Raw genomic sequence first — 20,809 nt, 5'->3', positions numbered from 1 at the left:
TCAGGATAACACAAGATCTAGCAGCTTCTACATTAAGGGATCAAAGGGCTTGGAATATGATATTCCAGAGTAAAACCAAGAATCACCTACCCAGCAAAATTGAGTATCATGCTCCAAGGCAAAATACAGATTTTCAATAAAATAGAGGACTTTCAAGCTTTCTCAGTGAAAAGACCAGAGCTGAATAGAAAAATCTGACTTTCAAACACAAGAATCAAGAGAAGCATGAAAAGGTAAACAAGAAAGAGAAATCATAAGGGGCTTACTAAAGTGGAAATATTTTGTTTACATTCCTACATGGAAAGATGATGTGTATAATTCATGAGACCTCAGTATTAGGGTAGCTGAAGGGAATATACAAATATATATACACAGGGCACAGGGTGAGTTGAGTATGAAGGGATGATATCTAAAAACAAAATAAAATTAAGGGATGAGAGAAGACTATATTGAGAGAGGGAGAAAGGGAGAGATAGAATGGGCTAAATTATCTCACATAAAAGTGGCAAGAAAAAGTAGTTCTGTAGGAAGGGAAGAGGGGGCAGGTAAGTGGGAATGAGTGAATCTTGCTCTCATCAGATTTGACCTGAGGAGAAAATAACATACACACTCAATTGGGTATCTTACCCCACAGGAAAGAAGGAGGAAGGAGATAAAAAAGGGGGGAACGATAGAAGGGAGGGCACATGGGGGAGGAGGTAATCAAAAACAAACACTTTCAAAAAGGGACAGGGTCAAGGGAGAAATTTGAATAAAGGGGGATAGGAAGGAGCAAAATATAGTTAGTCTTTCACAACATGAGTATTGTGGAAGGGTTTTACATAATGATACACATGTCACCTATATTGAATTGCTTGCCTTCTTAGGGAGGGTAGGTGGGGAGGGAAGAGGGGAGAGAATTTGGAACTCAAAGTTTTAAAAACAGATGTTCAAGAAAAAAAAGTTTTTGCATGCAACTAGCAAATAAGATATACAGGCAGTGGGGTATAGAAATCTATCTTTCCCTACAAGAAAGTAAGAGAAAAGGGGATGGGGGGGGAGTGGGATGACAGAAGGGAGGGCTGACTGGGGAATGGGGCAACCAGACTATATGCCATCTTGGAGTGGGGGAAAGGGTAGAAATGGGGAGAAAATTTGTAATTCAAACGCTTGTGAAAATCAATGCTGAAAACTAAAAATATTAAATAAATAAATTTTTAAAAAGTAAGCAAATGAATTTCAAGATGAAATAGGCAATAAAACTATATTAGTGGAGGATCTCAATTTATACCTCTGAGACCTAGATAAATCTCACATAAAATAACAAGAAGCTGAATAGAATTTTAGAAACGATAGATCTCTGGGAACAGACAGTGTATCTATTTCGTGTATTAGGGCATAAAACCTCCAAAGCAAATGAAAAAAACCCCAGAAATATTAAATGCATCTTTTCCAGAACATAACATAATAAGAATTCCATTCAATAAAGGGATTTTGAAGTACAGAATAAAAATTAATTAACAAAATAACCTAATAGAAACAATCAGTAATTTCATTAAAGATAATAACAATGAGACAAGATACCAAAATTTGTGGGATGTAGCCAAAGCAGTATTTAAGGGAAATTTTGTATCTCTAAACACTTACATCAACAAAAAAGAGAAAGCACACATCAATGAATGTGGCATGCAACTAAAAAAACTAGAAAAATAACAAATTAAAAACCCTAATTAAGGGGCAGTTAGGTGGTACAGCGGATATAGAGCACCAGTCCTGGAGTTAGGAGGACCTGAGTTCAAATATGGCCTCAAACACTTACTAGCCATGTGACCCCAAGCAAGTCACTTAACCCCAACTGCCTTTCCCCTTCCAAAAAATAAAAATAAAAAATCAATTAAACATCAAAATAGAAACCTTGAAAATCAAAGGAGAGATTAACAAACTTGAAAGTAAAAAAAATTCATTGAACTAATAAATAAAACTAGTAGTTGGTTTTAAAAAACCACACAAGAAACTAGATAAATCATTGGCTAATGTGATTTAAAGAAAGAACGGAACCGAATTACCAGTATCAAAAAAAATGAAAATGGAGAATTCGTAACCAAATGAAGAGGAAACAAAAGCAATTAGGAGCTATTTTGCCCAACTACATGCCAATAAAATTAATAATCTAAATGAAATTGATGAATATTTTCAAAAATATAAATTGCCCAGCTTAACAGAACAGGACATAGAATACTTAACTAACCCTATCTTAGATATTAAACAAGCCATTAATGAGCTCCCTAGGGAAAAAAAGAAACACTACAGGACCAGATGGATTTACAAGTGATTTCTAGCAAACATTTAAAGAAAATTAATTCCAATGCTACATAAACTTTTTGAAAAAAAAAATAGGTAAAGGAGCCCTACAAAATTCCTTCTATGACAAAATATGGTCTTGACACCTAAAACCAGGGAAAGTCAAAATAGAGAAGAAAACCATAGACCAATTTCCCTAATGAATACTGATGCAAAAATTTCAAATAAAACACTAACAAGGAGATTACAGCAATCTATTACAAAGGTCATACAGTACAACCAGGCTGAATTAATAAACTATAAGCATAACTGACCATATCAATAACAAAAACAAAAATCATGTGATTATTTCAATAGATGCAATAAAAGCTTTTGACAAAATATGTAAAAACACTAGAAGGTACAGGAAAACTAGAACTTTCCTTAAAATGGTTTTCATTTATCTAAAACCAAGAAGAAGCATTTTCTGTCATGGGGATGGATAATCTAGAAGCCTTTCCAGTAAGATCAGAGGTGAAGCAATGATGTGTCCATCATCACTATTCAATATTGTACTAAAAATGCTAGTTATAGCAGTAAGACAAGAAAAAAAATAGAAGGACTAAGAGCGGGCAAAGAGGAAACATAACCATCACTCTTAGCAGATGATGTGATAGTTCATCTTCAGAACCCTAGAGAGTCCACTAAAAATCGAAGTAAAACAATTAACTTCAGCAAAGTTGCAGAATATAAAATAAACTCACACAAATGATCAACACCTCTGTATATTACCAACAAAATCCAGCAGGAAGAGACAGACAAATTCCATTTAAAATAACTACAGACAGTATAAAATATTTGAGAGTCTTCATAAGACACATACCATAACTCCATGAATACAATTACAAAACACTTCACACAAATAATGATGGATCTAAATATAACTACAGAAATAGTAACCCTAGACAATTTAATAAAAATGACAATATCCCTAAAATTAATTTACTTATTCAGGGCTATGCCAATCAAACTAACAAAGAATTACTTCATAGCTTTAGAAAAAAATAAAATTCACCTGGAGGAATGAAACACTAAGAATACAAAGGGAATCAATGGAAAAACTGTGAAGGAAATGACACTAGGAGTATCAGATCTCAAACTACAATATAAAGCTAAAATCATCAAAACAATTTAGTACTGGAGCAAGAAATAGAGAGGCTGATCAGTGGAACAGATTAAGTACATAATATAGAGAAAGAAGCAAATGAACACAGCAACCTAGTGTTTGATAAACCCAAAGATCCCAGCTATTGGTGCACAAATTCACTATTTGACAAAAACTGTTGGGAAAACTGGCAGAAAAATCTGGCAGAAACGGGCATAGACCCACATCTCATACTATATACCAAGACAAGATCAAAATTAATGCATGGCTAAGACATAAAAGATGATAAAGCAAACTAATGGAGTAGGGAAGAAATTACCAGCATGCTGCTAAACTGAACGTTGATTGACACCACCTCTCTCAGCCTCCTCTCCCCTGTGACTGGAGGGCTGGAAGATAGAGCACCAAACTCCTCCCAATTCTTTCCTTTACAGAGGAACTTGACTTAGTTCATTCTACTTTGCATCAGCTGCTCTGCCTGGTTTCAACTCCACGGAACAAGATGCTCCCCAGTGTCCCCCCACCTTTTCCTGACTCCTTTTGTATGCTTTCTCTCCTCAATAGACTGTAAGCTTCTTGAGGGCAGAGACTTTTTTTCATTGACTGTATCCCCAGTACTTAACACAGTGCTCAAAATATAGTTGGCATTTAATAAACGTTTATTGGATTGGATCTACGAATAGCAGAAGAATTTATGGCCAAAGAAGAGAGAGAAGTTCATAGGAGGTAAAATGGATAATTTTGATTATATAAAATTAAAGTTTTTGTACAAATAAAACCAATGTAGCTAAAATTGGAAGAAAAGAAAGAAATTGAGTAAAATCTTTGTAACAAGTTTCTCTCATAAAGGTCTCATTTCTAAAATAGCAAACTGGGTCAAATTTACAAGAATAACAGCTACTCCTCAGTTGATAAATAGTTGAAGGATATGGATAGGCAGTTTTTAAAGGAAGAAAAGGTATTAACAGACACATGAAAAAAGTGCTCCAGATATCTAATCATTTTTTGTTCGGTTGTTTCAGTCATGTCTGACCCTTCATGACCCCATTTGGAGTTTTCTTGGCAAAGATACTGGAGTGGTTTGTTGTTTCCTTCTCCAGCTCATTTTACAGATTTGGAAACTAAGGCAAACAATCTTAAGTGACTTATCCAGTGTCACACAGCTAGTAAGTATCTGAGGCTTGATCTGAACTCAGGTCTTCAGGACTTGAACTTCAGGACTCTAGGTCTGGAGCTCTATCCACTGTGCCACCTAGCTGCCCCATTAATAATTGGAAAAATGCAAATTAAAACAACTCTGAGGTACCACCTCACACCTATCAGATTGGATGAGATGACAAAAAAGGGAAAATGACAGATGTTGGAGGGGATGTGGGGAAAACAGGTACACTAATGCACTGTATGGAACTATGCCCAAAAAGGTTTTTTGTTTTTTTTGCAGGTGGAAGGCAGGGCAGTTGGGGTTTGACTTGCCCAAGGTCACACAGCTAGTAAATGTGTCAAGTGTCTGAGACCATATTTGAACTCAGGTACTCTTGACTCCAGGGCCGGTGCTCTACTCACTGCACCACCTAGCTGCCCCTCCCAAAAAGTTTTTAAAGGGTATGTGTATTCTGAACCAGCAATACTCTTACGAGGGCTTTATTCTAAAGAGAACAAAGGAAGAGGAAAAGGGCCCACATGTACAAAAATATTTATAGCAGCTCTATATGTGAAAGCAAAAACAAAAATTAGTAACTAAGGGAATGCTCATCAATTGAGGAATGACTGAATAAGTTATAGTATATGAATGTGATACGATATTGTTGTGCTATAGAAAATGATGAAGGGGATGGTTTCAGACATATCAGGGAAAACCTGTAGGAACTGATACAAAGTTAAGTGAAAAGAACTAGGAAAACAGTCTATACAGTAACAGCAATATTGCAAAGATAATCAACTTTGAAAGATTTAGTAATTCTGATCAACACAATTAACTGCAACAGTTCCAAAGGACTCATTACAAAATATGCCATCCACCTCCAGATAGAGAACTGCTGGATGCAAAGTGCAGATTCAATCATATTTTTTTCCTTGCCCCCTTTTTTTTAGGGAAGAGAAAAGGGAGGAGAAAAGGCATTAAGTAGAAATTTGTTTTGTATGTCTATACATATTTGTAATAGGTTTTGATTTTTTCTTTTTTTGCCTTGTCATTGAGTAGGAGGTAGGGAAGGGGAAGGTAGAGAATTTGGAACTGGAAAAAAAAATTTTTTAAGTCTCTGTGATTAACCACAATAACAACAAAACAGCTTTCAGGGTAGGTCGGTTCAATAGCATTTGACCCACTTTCCTAATACCTTCTTCTACATCTACAAAGCTATAAAATCATAATATCAATGTTCAGAATGATGACCCTGAGAAACTAAAACATCCCGAAAAAGGATTATTTTTTTTTTGTATACTGCAATTACTAAGGCAGGAAAATGGACCAGCATATTTAAAAAAAAAAATCCATCAGCATTTAAAAAAAAGTTTTCTGGCTAACTAGAACATGATATCTATCAGTAAACTAATCCATGAACATTTCATAATTGACACTGTAAGATGGAAATTAGAATGCAATAGGAAAGGGTAGACTTGGAAATCTTATTACAATGAAAATACTGTAAATTCTCATGGCTCCTGGACTTAGTTTGCTCATCTGTAAAATGGGAGGGGGCAAGTTAAATAGATTATTTCAAAGGTTCCTTCTACTTCTAACAGTTTGTGATTCTAATCACTGCACACTTTCCCTAGCTTTTGATCATGCAAAAAGCATAAAAAATATAAATGTTTAGCAAATAGTAACTTTACTCTGATACTTAAGTTCACCTTCCTGGCCTTATGGAATCACAGAATTTCAAATTCTCACTTTACACGTAAGAAAGCTGAAGTTATAAAATAAGACAGCTAGGGAAAAAACTGAGGGATATGGTAGGAGAATGAAAAGAAATACTCATGAACTACCAAAACTAAACTACTAAAAAAAACCTAACTACTAAAATACTACAAACTACTAAACAATAGTGAACAAAAAGTTAACTACTAGAGAGTAATGCTGCACCTACAAGTTGCAATTACCCTTCTGTTATTTTACTTAACTATTTGGGGGGCATCATACATATTAAACACTGAATTGCTGAGTTTGCCTAGAGTCTGTATGAGGCTTTGAAACAAAATTTATCAATGCAATTTTTAAAAAATGCTTTTGGCTAATCATTCAGTTGAGATTCCAGACCCATACCTGAACTTAAGAGGGGTTCTAATTTTAATTCAGTGAAGTAAAAAAACTGTTCTATCAAGAACAAAATAAACTTATAATAAGCAACCATTTCCATGAATAAAATATTACAGACCTAGAAATTAGATTAGAAACTGTCACGCTTACATATTTTGGTATTTAAGGCAGGCAACCATCACAGTTGCCATAACAAATATGGACATTTTCCTAAATCAATGTTGGTCAACCAAAGCAATTAACCAACCACTTAAACTCATATTCTATGAAAGTATAGTGATATAGTAACAAAAATAAACTCTTAATTCCAGTTAGAGCCCAAAGGATCATATACTTTGAGCTAGAAGGGACTTCAGAGGCCATCCAGTCCAAAGTTGCTTAGTTATCTTTTTTGTTTATAGTACATTAATACTGAAAAACACCCAAATGCCAAGTTATTTAGCAGCATGCATGATGTTATTTGGGAAAAAGAACTTTTAACCCAAAGTTTTAATCAAAATGTATTAATACTTAGTTGATATTTTATAAGCTCACTCAATTCTGCAAACTAATTTGGTATTTATTTATTTAACAATTTACCAAGCATATAATCAAAGAAAGATAAATGTTAAGACAGATTCCCCCATCCTTGCACATTTTAAATGTTGCTGAAAATTCTGAGACGGTCTAAAAATGAGGAAATGGCACTATTCATCGCTGTCTCTTTTGTCTTTTTAACTTTGGCTTGAATAATCTGGAGCCTATAACAAAAGTCCATCAAAATAAGTAAGCCTATTTACAAGAAGTTGCCTAACAAGCAAGATACTTAGCATGACACTTTTTACGAAGCACCTCAAATTTCAACAAACTCCAGAAGAAACCAAACATCAGCAGTATTATTCTTCAAGGAAAATAATTCCCAGTGAATATATGAAATATTACAAAAAGTTAGATCCACTTACATTTTGCTCCTCTGGTTCTAATTTGGGAATTTTGTGCGACTTGCGCTCTTCTGATCTAGAAGAGTCATGCTTGTTACTTTTTTTCCTCTTTTCTTTTCTGCCTTCATGTTTTGATTTTGCGTACTCACTTGCCTGTACTTCATTTAAAAGATCTCCACAGAGGGAGGACTCAAACAATTCCCTGCCATTCTGGATAGTTTTGGTTATTTTTAATTTAATTTCTGGTGAGCCAGTCTTCTTTGGAATCACAGTTTGTGGTACCGAAGGAGGAGGTGGTGGCTGTTGAGGGGAAGGTTTTTCCAGAACTTCATGTGGTCTTGTGTTTGAAATTTCAGTATGGTAATAGTCAGTGGGGCTAAAGTTTCTAACTGCACCAAAACCATTGGCTGACCCGTTGGGATACTGACTATATGTCTGGTATTTGGCTTGAGGTTCATACATGCTGATTGAGGGTGGATAGCCATTTGTAATCGGAGGAAGTTCCTCTGTGGTAGGTGGGTACTGAAAGCCTTGCTGCAGGCTGGTTTCATATGGTGTCTGGCCACCATCTTCAACAATATCACTGCTATTATCAAAGGCATCCTCCTGACGGATGTTGGCTGAGTCAATGAGTTGAGGTGGTTGCTGAATTGTGTTTCCCATGATCCCTTGCATGAAAGAGAAAGAGAAATCCATTGTTCTGCTCCAGCATCCTTAACTTTCCCTTTCTCTCATAGGGCCTAAAAGTCCACAAGAAAAAAAAAGAATTAGTTTACATCCCAGGATAGGGGTTAAGCAGCTGTAAAAGCACATAGTAGGCATTCTGAAACTAATTTCTAACCCATAGTGGACTGTCATTGGCTATGAGTCTTAGGGAGCCAATGTTGCTCTGGAAATGACTTGCTTATAAGTTTTAATCTTGAAAAATTAATTTATGTGTTTGCAACTCCAAACAATTTTGAGAAAAGTTTTAAAATGTTTTCAAGAAAGTTCTCCTCCTCCCCAACCTCCCAGAAAAGTATACCCACTTATCCATGTCTACTCGCCTAGTCAGGAACTACCACCGTCTAGGTTTGTCCAATCCACGGTAGACAAGAATTCATAACTACATAAGAATTAGGTGGCTTTACAAGTTTTCCCCTATACTGCCAATACTTTATGCTTTTATAATCCTGGCAAAAGACTTTTCATATTCAAGTGTCCCAAAATGTCTGCACTTAATGGGATGATTTTGTGAAATGGTTGAGCAGTTATAATGTTTAAAATTCCTTATTTCGGCATCAAGTTTTTAATCATCTTAATCTCAAGCTACAAGACAAAGGTATTACCTTAGTGCACCAAAAAATAACAGGGGTTGGACTAAATAACCTCTAAGGTCCACTTCAGCTCTAAAGCTATGATCCTATAAATGCCTCTAAAACCTTATTCCCTAAATTATCCCTTCTCTAATATCTTCAGTCTCTCCCTGTTCAAATAGTCCTTCCCTTATGCCTTTGAGCATGATTAGGACTTTTTTTTTAAAAAAAGGACTTTCTGCTTAACCCTGCTAATATGTATCCCATCTCATACCTTCCTGTTGATACCTTAAAGAACTTGCAGGTCTTAGCCATATGCATTTTCTTAATCGTCTAGCCAACCACAATATTTAAACTGATTTTGTAAAAGCCACTAATAAATCACCTCCTTACTGACAAATACCATTTTTTCATTCCTCATTCTCTGATCTCTCTGTAGCATTTGACTGTTCATTCCTTTTAATCCTCTTACTTCTCTCAGTGTCCTGTGACACTTCTTTCCTGGTTCTCCTGGGTCTCTAATCACTTGTTTTTCTAGATCCTCGTTGTATTCCAGTACGTTTGCTGAACTAAATTTCCATTCTTTAATAACCAGAAGTATGACCCCTCAGGCTGGTGTCCTAAGCCCTGAGAACTTATTTCAGTTCCCTCATTCTCTTGGTAACTCTTTTTTTCATGGCTTCGACCTCTGAGTGGATGACTTTAAAATTCTTACTTTTGTTCTTCGTGTTTAAACCAGGATTTTAGCCGATGTCTTATAAAATTATAGAAATTTAAGGCTACAAGATTATCTGGTATAATCGCCTCACTTTATGAATATGGAAACATGCTTAGAGAAATGAAGTTTGTGAATGAACAGGGGTTAGAACCCAGTTCTCTTGACCTACATTCTAGCATTAACCTACCATGTCTTGTGACTAGACATAAGTCTAAAACTTATGTCTTTCCTGTCTCATTTTCTGATTCTCCCTAAAATGTATCCCCTGTTCCCTTTAGGCATACATCACTAGCCTCTCAAATATTATGTTCATTCCTGCTATTTTCTCATGCTACTCTCAGGGGATTACTCTCCTTTCTCTCTCTGCTTATTTAATTTCTACCTATCCTTCAAGGCTTGGCCCAAGTCCCTCTTGGTTTCATATAGCCTTCAGAAATACTCTAATTCATACTGATCTCTTTCAACTTTGAGTTCCTGTTGCAATACTAGTCAAGATCAAACATTTTAACAGTTTTTTCTAATTGTTTTCTATATTCTAGCTCTGTATCCAAAACTAAACTATAAGTTATTTGCGGGGGGAAGACTTGACTTTGTCTTTCATTTATGTGCCCCACTGCACCCAAAAAAAAAGTAGTTCTGAACCTTATATCGAGGGTTCTTCACCTCAGATCCATATATAAATTGCTTTTAGGGGGTCTGTGAACTTGGATAGGAAAAAAATTCATCTTTTAAAAAAGTATACTAATCTTGGGTTACCTTTGAAACTTTATGTATTTCATTTCATGCATTTAAAAATACTATTGGGATGGGGAGAGGAGGCCATGTCCATTGGCTTTACCAGACTGCCAAAGGGATCCACAACACAAAAATGTTAAGAACCCCTGTCTTAGATTAAAAAAAAAAAGTACAAAATAATTATTTGTTAAATGGATTTGAGAATTTTTTAGGTTCTCTGCAGGGATAAAAATATAAAATCTGTAACTCAGCAGTTTTTAAAACTATACATAAGCCATTAACTTTAATCAATAAACACAATAAACTTCCATTTCATATGGCTTAAGGGGGAAAGCAGGGAAGAGGAAAAAGTGAAAGACAAAAAGACAATAAGGAGATACAAGATAGCAATGATTACTAGAAGAGAAAGACCTCAGTCTTTTCACAGAGATGGAAAGTAGCTTGATTTTTTGGTTATGAATTGCAATAAATTATATTAAATGCATACTATGTTAAACTCTTAGTTTTACCCTACAGTCCTCTTAGCTGTATAAGGGTTTATGGTTCTCCATCCCCATAATACACAGTGCCTTGAACAAAGTAGGAAATCAGTAAATATTTGTTTATTAGTCATTGTAGTAATTACTACTTGGCTCACTGAAATCATTATATTCACAACTTATCAAACCTGAGTGATCAATAATGGAAAAACTGAGAAAATAAATGACTGATAAAAGGTGATACAAACATACATGTGAACTCTTCTATACAGTCACTAAAAACCAAGACAGGTAGTGTGGCAGAGTGAATGGAGAACTGACCTCAGACCCTACAAGACTGGGCCTTAAGACCTACCTCTGATATACTGGCTGTGTAACTCAAGGCAACTCTCATTCAGACTAAGAAGTTTCAGAGAAAGTGCTCACCTGCACTAGTACAGGGAGTTTCCTCATCAAAGAGTTCCCTATGCCAATAAAATCACAGATCCAATTCCTATTCCTATAAATTCAAAGAAAATGCAAATAATGACAAAAGCTATAAAATATTTTGCTATTTGGATACTGAGACAGCTAGGTGGCACAGCATGTAGAGCTGTGAGTCTGAAGTCTGGAAGACCTGAGTTCAAATCCAGCCTTAGATACTTGTTAGATTTCTGTTTGCCTCAGTTTCCTCAACTATAAAATGGAGATAACAACAGCACCTACTTTACAGGGTTGCAAAGAAGATCAAATGGATGATCACTGTAAAGCACCTGGCACAATATATATAGGGTATATAAATGCTTATTTCCTTCCCTATTAAGCTATGAAGGGTTTACACAGGCAAAACATTTTCACAGAAATGATGGAATAAATGAATAGAAGAGATAACCTTTGTAAATGATTGGGATAACAGAATGCATGAAAAGTGCTAATAAAATTGATTCACAGATTTACTACGACAGTGAACACATAACAAAAAGGTTATAATATTAGGAAAAAGTGTTTATGAAAATAAGAATTTGCTAACTTCAAAATATACTATAAATTTATAATTATACAAGCTACCTTGTATTAAAAAATGAAAAAAAAGCACATTAACCAAAAAAGAGAATCCCAAAGTAGAATCAGTGTATACAAGAGCTTATTTGATAAACCCAATTTTCAATAAAAATATTTAAGAAAACTGGAATGAAGTATAGGAAAAAATTTGGCTTAGGAGAAACATATTTTAAGTAGTCCTGAATAAATCAAGATTTAAACAAATATATTTATTTAATCTAATTTAAAATTTTTTTTTAAATTTCAGTTGTGGAAATTAGAAATTTTTTTTCTATTTCTCCATAAGACAAAGCAAATATTATAAATATGTACATATAATTAAAACTAATACAGTAACATGAAATAATCAAAATTAAAAGAAACAATTTGGAGATATGTACATATGTGTGTGCATGCATGTGTATGTGCAGAGAACTAGTAATAACTCCCCAAAGGATACAGTAATTTATAAGGGAGGAAACACAAATTATAAATAATCATTTAAAAAACTGTTCAAATTCCATAATCAGAGAAATGAAAATTCAAACAACTTTGAGATAATACTACCCCATACTCTTCAAACTGGAAAAATTAATAAAATTCAACGTTGGGGGTATGTAGGGACAGAGGCATTCTGTTACATTATTGGTGGAACTGAATCAGTGGTCTTTTTTGGAAAGCCATCTGGCAACACACACACGTAAAAACTACAAATTGATCATATCATTTGAGCAGTTATCCCTCTTCCTGGAGTAAATATTGAAGAATTAAGGCTAGGATCTATGATTTCACTAATCTAGGGAGCTCCTAGATGGAAAAGTCTCTATGAATGCCAGCCAGCACTTTTTCTGTAAATTAGTTTTAGGAAGTTGTCTATAGAACTGAAAGATTAAATGACTTGTCCTGTGTCACAAAGCCATTATATGTTAGAAGTGAGACTTGAACCCAAGTCTTCTTGGCTTTAAGCACTCTATCCAGTACTATATGAGGCTTTTATGTATTGAAGGAGAAGGATATAATCAAAGCAAAAGCCCTATAAGTTCAAAAATATTCATAATAGCAAAAAACTCCAGTGGTTGAGACAAACCTTAAAAAAAAAAAAACAAAAACTTAAATCCCCGTGCTAATGTAATGAAATAACAATGGTCCATTAAAAAAAATGGAAAATAAATTATAAAGAAATAGAGGGGACAGAAAAATGCAATGCAAACATAACTGGGCAGCATATACATTCTCTTTGATTATATGAAAACAACAGGACTTTCTATTGTCACAACTGAAATTAAGGTAAACTGAGGCACAAGCTCCAAGTACAACCAATCCATTAGCAAAGCACGAATTTGCCAATAAACAGGGTCTCAGCCCTAATGAGAACTGACAGATCATTTTTATAGATAAAAGAAGCATCCAAAAAATAAAAGGCAGCATCGTAAATGAGACAATATAATTGGTTACAAAGTCAGAAGCATCATAGACATGGGGAACAATATAATTGGCTAGAAATCAGGAATATGTGGCTAGGAACAACTCCTCTTTCTGTCTTGCTGCTAGGAAATTCTGATTGATTTAGTCCACCTGCAAGAATAACTAATGGCATGTAAATAACAGATTTCCTCTAATTGTACAAGAAAAGCTAGTTACCACTAGACAGAGGTAACAGATTTTTAAAAATTAAAGTGGTTTATAGGGAAAATGAACTTTTAAACTTAACTCAGCAAAGACGACTAAACTTCTGAATTTAATTCAAAGACAAAAAAAATGACTTATGCAGTTGCACAAAATGTCTGCAGTAATACAGAATAGAATCAATTACAAAACAGAATAAATTTAATTTTCTCAATACAGACAGAAAGTACATGAAAGAGAGAGAACAAGCTGTTATTATTTTGTTAAAGTATATAGCCCTTTAAAATATAAACCTAGCTGTGATTATATGAGTTTATAAAATTTTGGTTTTTTCATCACTATATTTAAAATTATTAAATTTATAGTTAAAAATACCTACTTTGACATTCTATGGTCTGTGATTTCAGACTTTCACGGCTTTAATATAATTTCTAGCACACGGTAACAACTCAATAAATGTTTGCTTGAATGACTGATTTCATCAAGTGTATGAACTCGTACCAACAGAGATTGCAAAGTATCTACAAATTAGTCAATGGTCTTTCAGAATTTTTGAGGCCAAAGAAATCTACTACTCTAATGCAAGAGTTCTAAACCTTTTTTCTGTCATGGACCCCTTTTGGAAGTCCTTTAAAGGCTAGACTGGTTTTCAATACTGTTTTTAAATGCACAGGATTACAAAGGAAAACAATTATACTGAAACAGTTAACCAAGTTGGCAAAACCAAGAAAACAATAGACTGAATATGCTCTACAGTATTTTAGTTACATAGTACACAATATGCTAACAATAACTAAAAAATCTAAGTGAAAAAACCAACCACATACCATTGTTAGGCATGTACTCCAAGGTTATTGACGACAAAAAGAAAGGTCCCATGTACAAACAAAATATTTATACTAACACTTTTAACAGTAGCAAAGAATAGGAAATAAAATAGATTTATATTAATTGGAGAATGGATAAACATGTTGTGACACATAAATGTAATGGAATACTACTGAGCTAAGAAACTATGAATATGATGAATAAGGATGTAAAGAAAAACTCATAAACTAATGCAAATATAAACATAAAGAATAACAACAAAACTGAATGCTGCGAAATTCCAATGACCTAGAGGTAAGAGGGAAAGAGATACAGGGGAATATTCAGGAGATGTAAAAATAAAAGATATCAATAAAATTTAAGAAAAAATAAAATATAATGACCAAGCTTGGCTCTAAAGAAAAGATTACGAAATTGGATTTGATCCTTGCCCCACCCGCCATCCTTGGGGAGGAGAGGGGACCATAAGCGTGGAACTTTGCATATGTTAGACTTGGAAGATTTGTCGCTCAGTTTTTGCTAAATTTTTTTTTTCTTTGTTATAAGATACAGTTTTCTGGTAGGGTGAATGGAGAGGGATACAATGGGAAATGTAGGTGACGTAAAAACAAAAACTCGCAATAGAATTTTTTTTTAAATGTTTCCCAGGAAACCTATGAAAAGGTAATGCTTCCATCTACCAATGAGTACCACCTGAAGGCAGTTTTAAAGCACTAATTGTGAAAACATAATAACTTTATTCATCCTACCTACCAATTTCAAGGCTAGAACTAAGCTAAAAGACGTATTACCAAGATGGAAAAGTATACTGAGAAAGAGGAAAAGGAACTGGTGTGGGGGAGGAGGTGGTAAAGAACAGATAATTAAAATAATTCAACAGAGAAAACAAAGCAAAAACACAATAGAAATTAAAAGCCACAAGTGAATAAGGTGGAACTACTAAACAATATGAATCATGGAAACTAATTTACATGTACAGTGGGTGGTTCATTTGTACAATGTAAAAAATGTAGGGGAAATTTACACAACTTACCAGTTACTTTTCTTTCATGAAAATCACTGTTTACATCACCTTTTTCTGAGAACATACCCAAAAAAAGCTTTCTAATAGGTCTCTAATCCTTAAGTCTAAAATTGTCAAACAACAACCACTACTAAGTTATATGCAATTCCACACTGGAAAGAGAGCCACTCACTCACACAGTCCTCTATTATTCATATGCTGAACTCCTACCCATTTTACAAGTCTAATTCATATACTACTTTCTCTAGTAAGCCTTCTTTGGTTCTCCTGGTGAGAATGACTTTTCCCATCAGAACTCAAATTAATACCTTGCTTTGCAACTCTAATGTACTTATCAAGTAATACTGTGGTTAGAATAATCTGTTAGTATCTTATCCCTCTATTAATCTATAGTTCCTTAAGGGCAAAGACCTGCTGTTTATATACCACAGTGCTGCTATACAAGATGTCTAATATCTGTACTTCAAATTAGGTCTTATTTAGCTAACATGTAGCATCCCATCTACTCCCTTCATTAAGAAGAAATAGTAAAGAACCATATTATTAAAATAGTAATCCTGGGTCAAGCTAAAGATAGGAATTTAATTGGAGTCACTTTGTCTCTCATGTGCAATACTCAAAGGACCTCACATTCTGCTTTCCAGGACTTCTATCGAATAAGTATTTCATTATGGTACCTTAATACAAATGTATTTACTATATTTGGTGTTTTACCAAAAGCAGAAATAATTTGCTGAGTTCAGAAGATTAGCATTTCTATATCTGTCAAAGAGTGGAGGGCAAGTTATAAAACTAACTTTACCCATATAACGCTAGCCTTTGAAGCTAACACCCTCAAAGTGATCTATTTTTTACGTCACTTTCTCCTTCAAAACGCTGAATGAGTTTTTAAAATTATTATTAAAATAAATTTTAAAAGAACATAAAATCCATTAAAATTAATTTTATTTGGGACATTTTGTGACTTCTTTTAAAATGAAACGATGAGAGATAGCAAGAGATAACACACAACTATGGTAGCTAGGCGGTGCAGTGGGTAGAGAGCCACCTAGAAGATCCAACCTTGCTAAGTTCAAATCCAAACTCAGACACTTCCCTAGCTGTGAGACCCTGGGCAAGTCACTTAACACAGTCTCAGTTTCTTCATTTGTAAACTGAGCCAGAGAAGGAAATGGCAAACCCCTCTAGTATCTTTGCCAAGAAAATCCCAAAGGGGGTCACAAAAACTGGGACAAGACAGAAACAACTGAACAACAATCACTTAACTATGGATGGAATTACCCATGTATGAACATATGTATCAGTTCTACAGTTAAAATGCCTTTAATAACTGCTGCTTCAAATTGTTTAGATTTAACATTTTTTAACATTCTTTTTTTTTTATTTTTAGTTTACAACATACAGTTCTACATAATTTTGAGTTCCAGATTTTCTCCCCTCCCTCCCCCTCCCTTCCCCTCTCTCTCCAAGATGGCATGGAATCTCATATAATTACCACGTATAACTTCGCATTGAATTAATTTATACACTAGTCAAGTTGTGGAGAAGAATTATGACCAATGGAATGTAGATTTAACATTTTAATGACATCTTTTAAAATTAAAATTTAGTGGGATAAAGAGTTTGTAATCATGAGATTTCTGAGGCAATTTTTTTTTCCAGCTCTTCTCTTGTGCAGTTTTACTACATCTGGCACAAAACTTTAAATGGAATTTAGTGGAAGATAGTATGCATATACAGAACTGTTCAAAGAGAAAGTACTCTAACAATGTATTATCAACACAATATGCTCTATTTGCAAAGAGATTCCTATACTAAAATATATATCAGATAACTATAACATAGGAATCTAAAGTTACAGATTTTCTAATTTTCAAGAAAAGAATTTCTATTTCTAGTCAACTAATTAAAAATCACCCCATACCTTCACTAAGTGAAAATACTATAGCTATGCGAGTAAATATTTATGTTTTATTCATTCATGTGCTGGTATCACTGCAGAGATTCTAGGAAATCAAATTATAATTTCTAGAAAAAACAACTGCCTCCAGTATTACTTACTAGAACATGGCAAAGTAGAGAACCAACCTGGAATCCAGGAAGATCGGATTCAAATTTTACCACTAGCACATACTAGCAGTGTGACCCTGGGCAAGTTACAACAGTTCAGTGGTCTAGACAGCTCTCTAAAACTGTCTAAGTTGCAGAGAAGTCATCACCTAAATTTACGAAAGGAAGTTCCCTCACCCAGGGAGTTCCCTCTACGAAAGACATCACAGGTCCAGTCCCTATCCCAATCTCTATTTTCCTATTGAAAAGCAGAGCTTGAGAGCTCTAGAGGAAAGACATGGGTTCAAGTACAACCTTTGATACCTACTGGCTGTATGCCCTGGGCAAGTCATAACCTCTAAGCTCCAGGTAACTCTAAGACTTCTCTATCTGGATGTTTACCATACTAATGAACTCCCAGGTCCCATTCCTATTGCTATCAAGAATTATACTCTCAGGGAAGCTAGGTGGTGCAGTGAGTAGAGCACCAGCCGTGGAGTCAGGAGGACCTGAGTTCAAATGCAGCCTCAGACACTTGACACACTTACTAGCTGTGTGACTTTGGGCAAGTCACTTAACCCCACTTGCCCTGCCTTTCCCCCCACCCAAAAAAATAAAAAAAAAATTATGGTGCCATTGTGAATATTGGAAAGAAAACTATTTTGGCGGTCGGAAGACAGGTTTCAGCCAGAATTCTGTTATTTTAATGATCTGTCATTTCCTCTTTTTGTAAAATGTGGTTAATGTTTATACTACCTATATCAAAGGATTACGGTGAGCAAAGTCTTTTTAATCTAAGTGTTTCTTGGTTATAAGATACGGTTCTCTGGTAGGGTGGATGGAGAGGGATACAATGGGAAATGTAGGTGATGTAAAAACAAAAACCGGCAACAGAATTTTTAAAAAAAATTTTCCCCAGAAAACCTATGAAAAAGTAATGCTTCCATCTACCAACTGAGTACCACCTGAAGGCAGTTTTAAAGCACTAATTGTGAAAACATAGTAACTTTATTCATTCTACCGACCAATTTCAAGGCTAGAACTTAACCTAGAACTAAGTGTTATCTAAATTCATCTGATTTAAATCGTAAGAAATTTTAGGGTTAGAAGAAGGGTTTGAAATGAGCTAGCCACCTGGCAGCCCTGACATTTAAAATAACTGCCATTGGAGAAGGAATACTGCTGATTCATATCAAAGAAAGCTCTTTTTCTAACTAGATGATTATTTTGGGCAGCATGGTATAGATAAAAGAGCCTAATGGGATGAACTTATGGAATAAGAAATAGAAGCCTAGTTTTTAACGCCATAAACTCTGAAACTCGACATTCTCATTGATAATGTTAACATTTCCCCTGCTTGCTTACAAGGTTGACATAGAGCTCAAAAGCGAATAGTCTATGTTATGGTTCTTTAAAAACCATAAAGGGCTACACAAACTAAGAAATTATTATTTTGACCGACACTCACTCAAAATTATGAGAATATTGACAAGAAAGTGATCCAGGGAAGGGTTAAATGTGCATATATTTAACGAAGATAGTCTTTTTATTGTTATCATCATATCATCTTACCTTTGAGGTTCAACATATCATTAAAGCTATCTTTTGGTACATAAAGAGAATGGGAATCATCAACTGAGGAATGTCTGAACAGATAATGCATATTAATGTAATGGAATGTTTTAATAATACAAGAAATCATGTGAAAGGGAAAGTTTCTTTCTTAAATAAGTTTTTAAATTTTTTTTTACATCACCATAGTTTCCCTAGTATCCCTACCCCCACAAAAGCCATTCAATAAGAAAATGTTTTTTAAAGACAAAAAAAACAAAAAAGAAAAAAAAATCAGCATAGTAGAAAAATACACTAAAGAAGCTTGAAAGTATATGTAATGTACAACACCTGTGTACCTTCCACATCTACAAGGGGGTAGAATGGGAGTGTTTTCTCATCTCTTCTTTGAAGGCATGCTTGTTCTTTATAATTTTTTAACATTCACTTTTATTTTCTGTGTGTAGTTGTTCTTAGCATTTGCATGGCAGTAGTCATTGTATATATTATTTTCTTGGTTCTGTATGCTTCATTCTGCATCAGTTCATGTAGATCTTTCTATGCTTCTCTGCATATATCACATTCATCACTTCTTATACCACAGTAATATTCCATTACATTCATATACCACAATTTGTTTATCTATTTCCCAGCTGATAGGTATCAACTGTCTTTCCAATTCTTTCCTATCACAAAAAGTGTACATAACGCACATGGGGACTTTCTTATCAATGGCCTCCTGGGGATATGAGCCTAGTAATGAAATCTCTAGTCCAAAGCAGATGGATAGTTTAGTGGTTTTATTTGCATAATTCTAATTTGCTTTCCAAAATGGCTGTATCAACTCAGCTCCACCAGTAATGCACCAGCATGCCTTTCTTTCCACAAAACCTCCAACATTGACTACTACCATCTTTTTCATCTTTGCCAAATTGTAAGGTGTCAGGTAAAACCTCAGGGTTGTTTTAATTTGCATTTCTCTTATTATCAATGATTTGGAGCATTCTTTCCCATGGTTGTTAATAGTCTACAATTCTTTTGAGAACTGTTTGTGCCTATCCTTTGAGCACTTAGCTAGTGGGAAATGCCTTTTGGTTTAATTGTTTATATATCATGGATATCAAACCCTTATCAGAGAAATTGGTATAAAGATTTTTTTTCCCATTAGACATCCCTTCTTAGTATAGGTGCACTGATTTGTCTGTGCAAAAGCTTTTAAGTTTCATTTAATCAAAGTTATCTATTTTCTCTTTTGTAATCACTTCTATCCCTTGTTCGGTTAAGAATATATCTCCTACTCATAGCTGTGGGAGGTATATAATCTTCCAAGAAAGGGGCAATTTCAAAGAAACCTGGAAGTCTTGTACAAACTGATACAGAATACAGTGAGCAGAATCATGAAAGCTATTGTACTACAAAAAATAACTTTGAAACATTTAAGAACTATTATTAAAATTCTGTGTTCCTCCATGATTCCAGAGGACCAATGATGTAGAATACTATCCATATTTTGAAAGAGAGGTGATGGACTAAGTAATAAGACCCACATTTTTTAACATGGCCAACGTGGAAATGTATTTTGCTTGACTGTGCACACTTGTTACAAGGGGTTTTCTCCCCCCTCCCAAAGAAAGTAGAGAACAAATAAATACTTATTAATTGCAGGGGGGAGCAGCAATAAGGGAAGAGTATAGGACTAATAAGAAACTGTATGCTTGTTGCTTAAGGACCAACCTAGTCAGAATCAGAGAGGGATCATCAAGTAGGTAGACAGAGAGATGGGGATTTCAATTACAGCATTTACTAGCTCATTGAGAGGCTATACTTTGCATCACTAGATTCAACCCAACTAATGAACTTACGATCTTAAATATTGAAGAATTA

General features: G+C 34.6%; 1 protein-coding gene across 2 annotated transcripts in view; it reads right to left on the bottom strand.

Moving 5' to 3' along the window:
• NSD3 (nuclear receptor binding SET domain protein 3) overlaps positions 1 to 20,809 on the bottom strand; it is a 138,927-nt gene that overhangs the window by 81,752 nt on the left and 36,366 nt on the right. For both annotated transcript variants that reach the window (XM_036749071.1, XM_036749072.1), the window contains exon 2: positions 7,622 to 8,340. In XM_036749071.1, coding sequence (XP_036604966.1) covers positions 7,622 to 8,296 — 675 coding nt within the window. In that variant the 5' untranslated portion in view covers positions 8,297 to 8,340. The remainder of the gene's footprint in view (positions 1 to 7,621; positions 8,341 to 20,809) is intronic.

Source organism: Trichosurus vulpecula, chromosome 3 (assembly GCF_011100635.1).
Source record: "Trichosurus vulpecula isolate mTriVul1 chromosome 3, mTriVul1.pri, whole genome shotgun sequence".
NCBI lineage: Eukaryota > Metazoa > Chordata > Mammalia > Diprotodontia > Phalangeridae > Trichosurus > Trichosurus vulpecula.
This window is presented reverse-complemented; position numbering and strand designations above follow the sequence as displayed.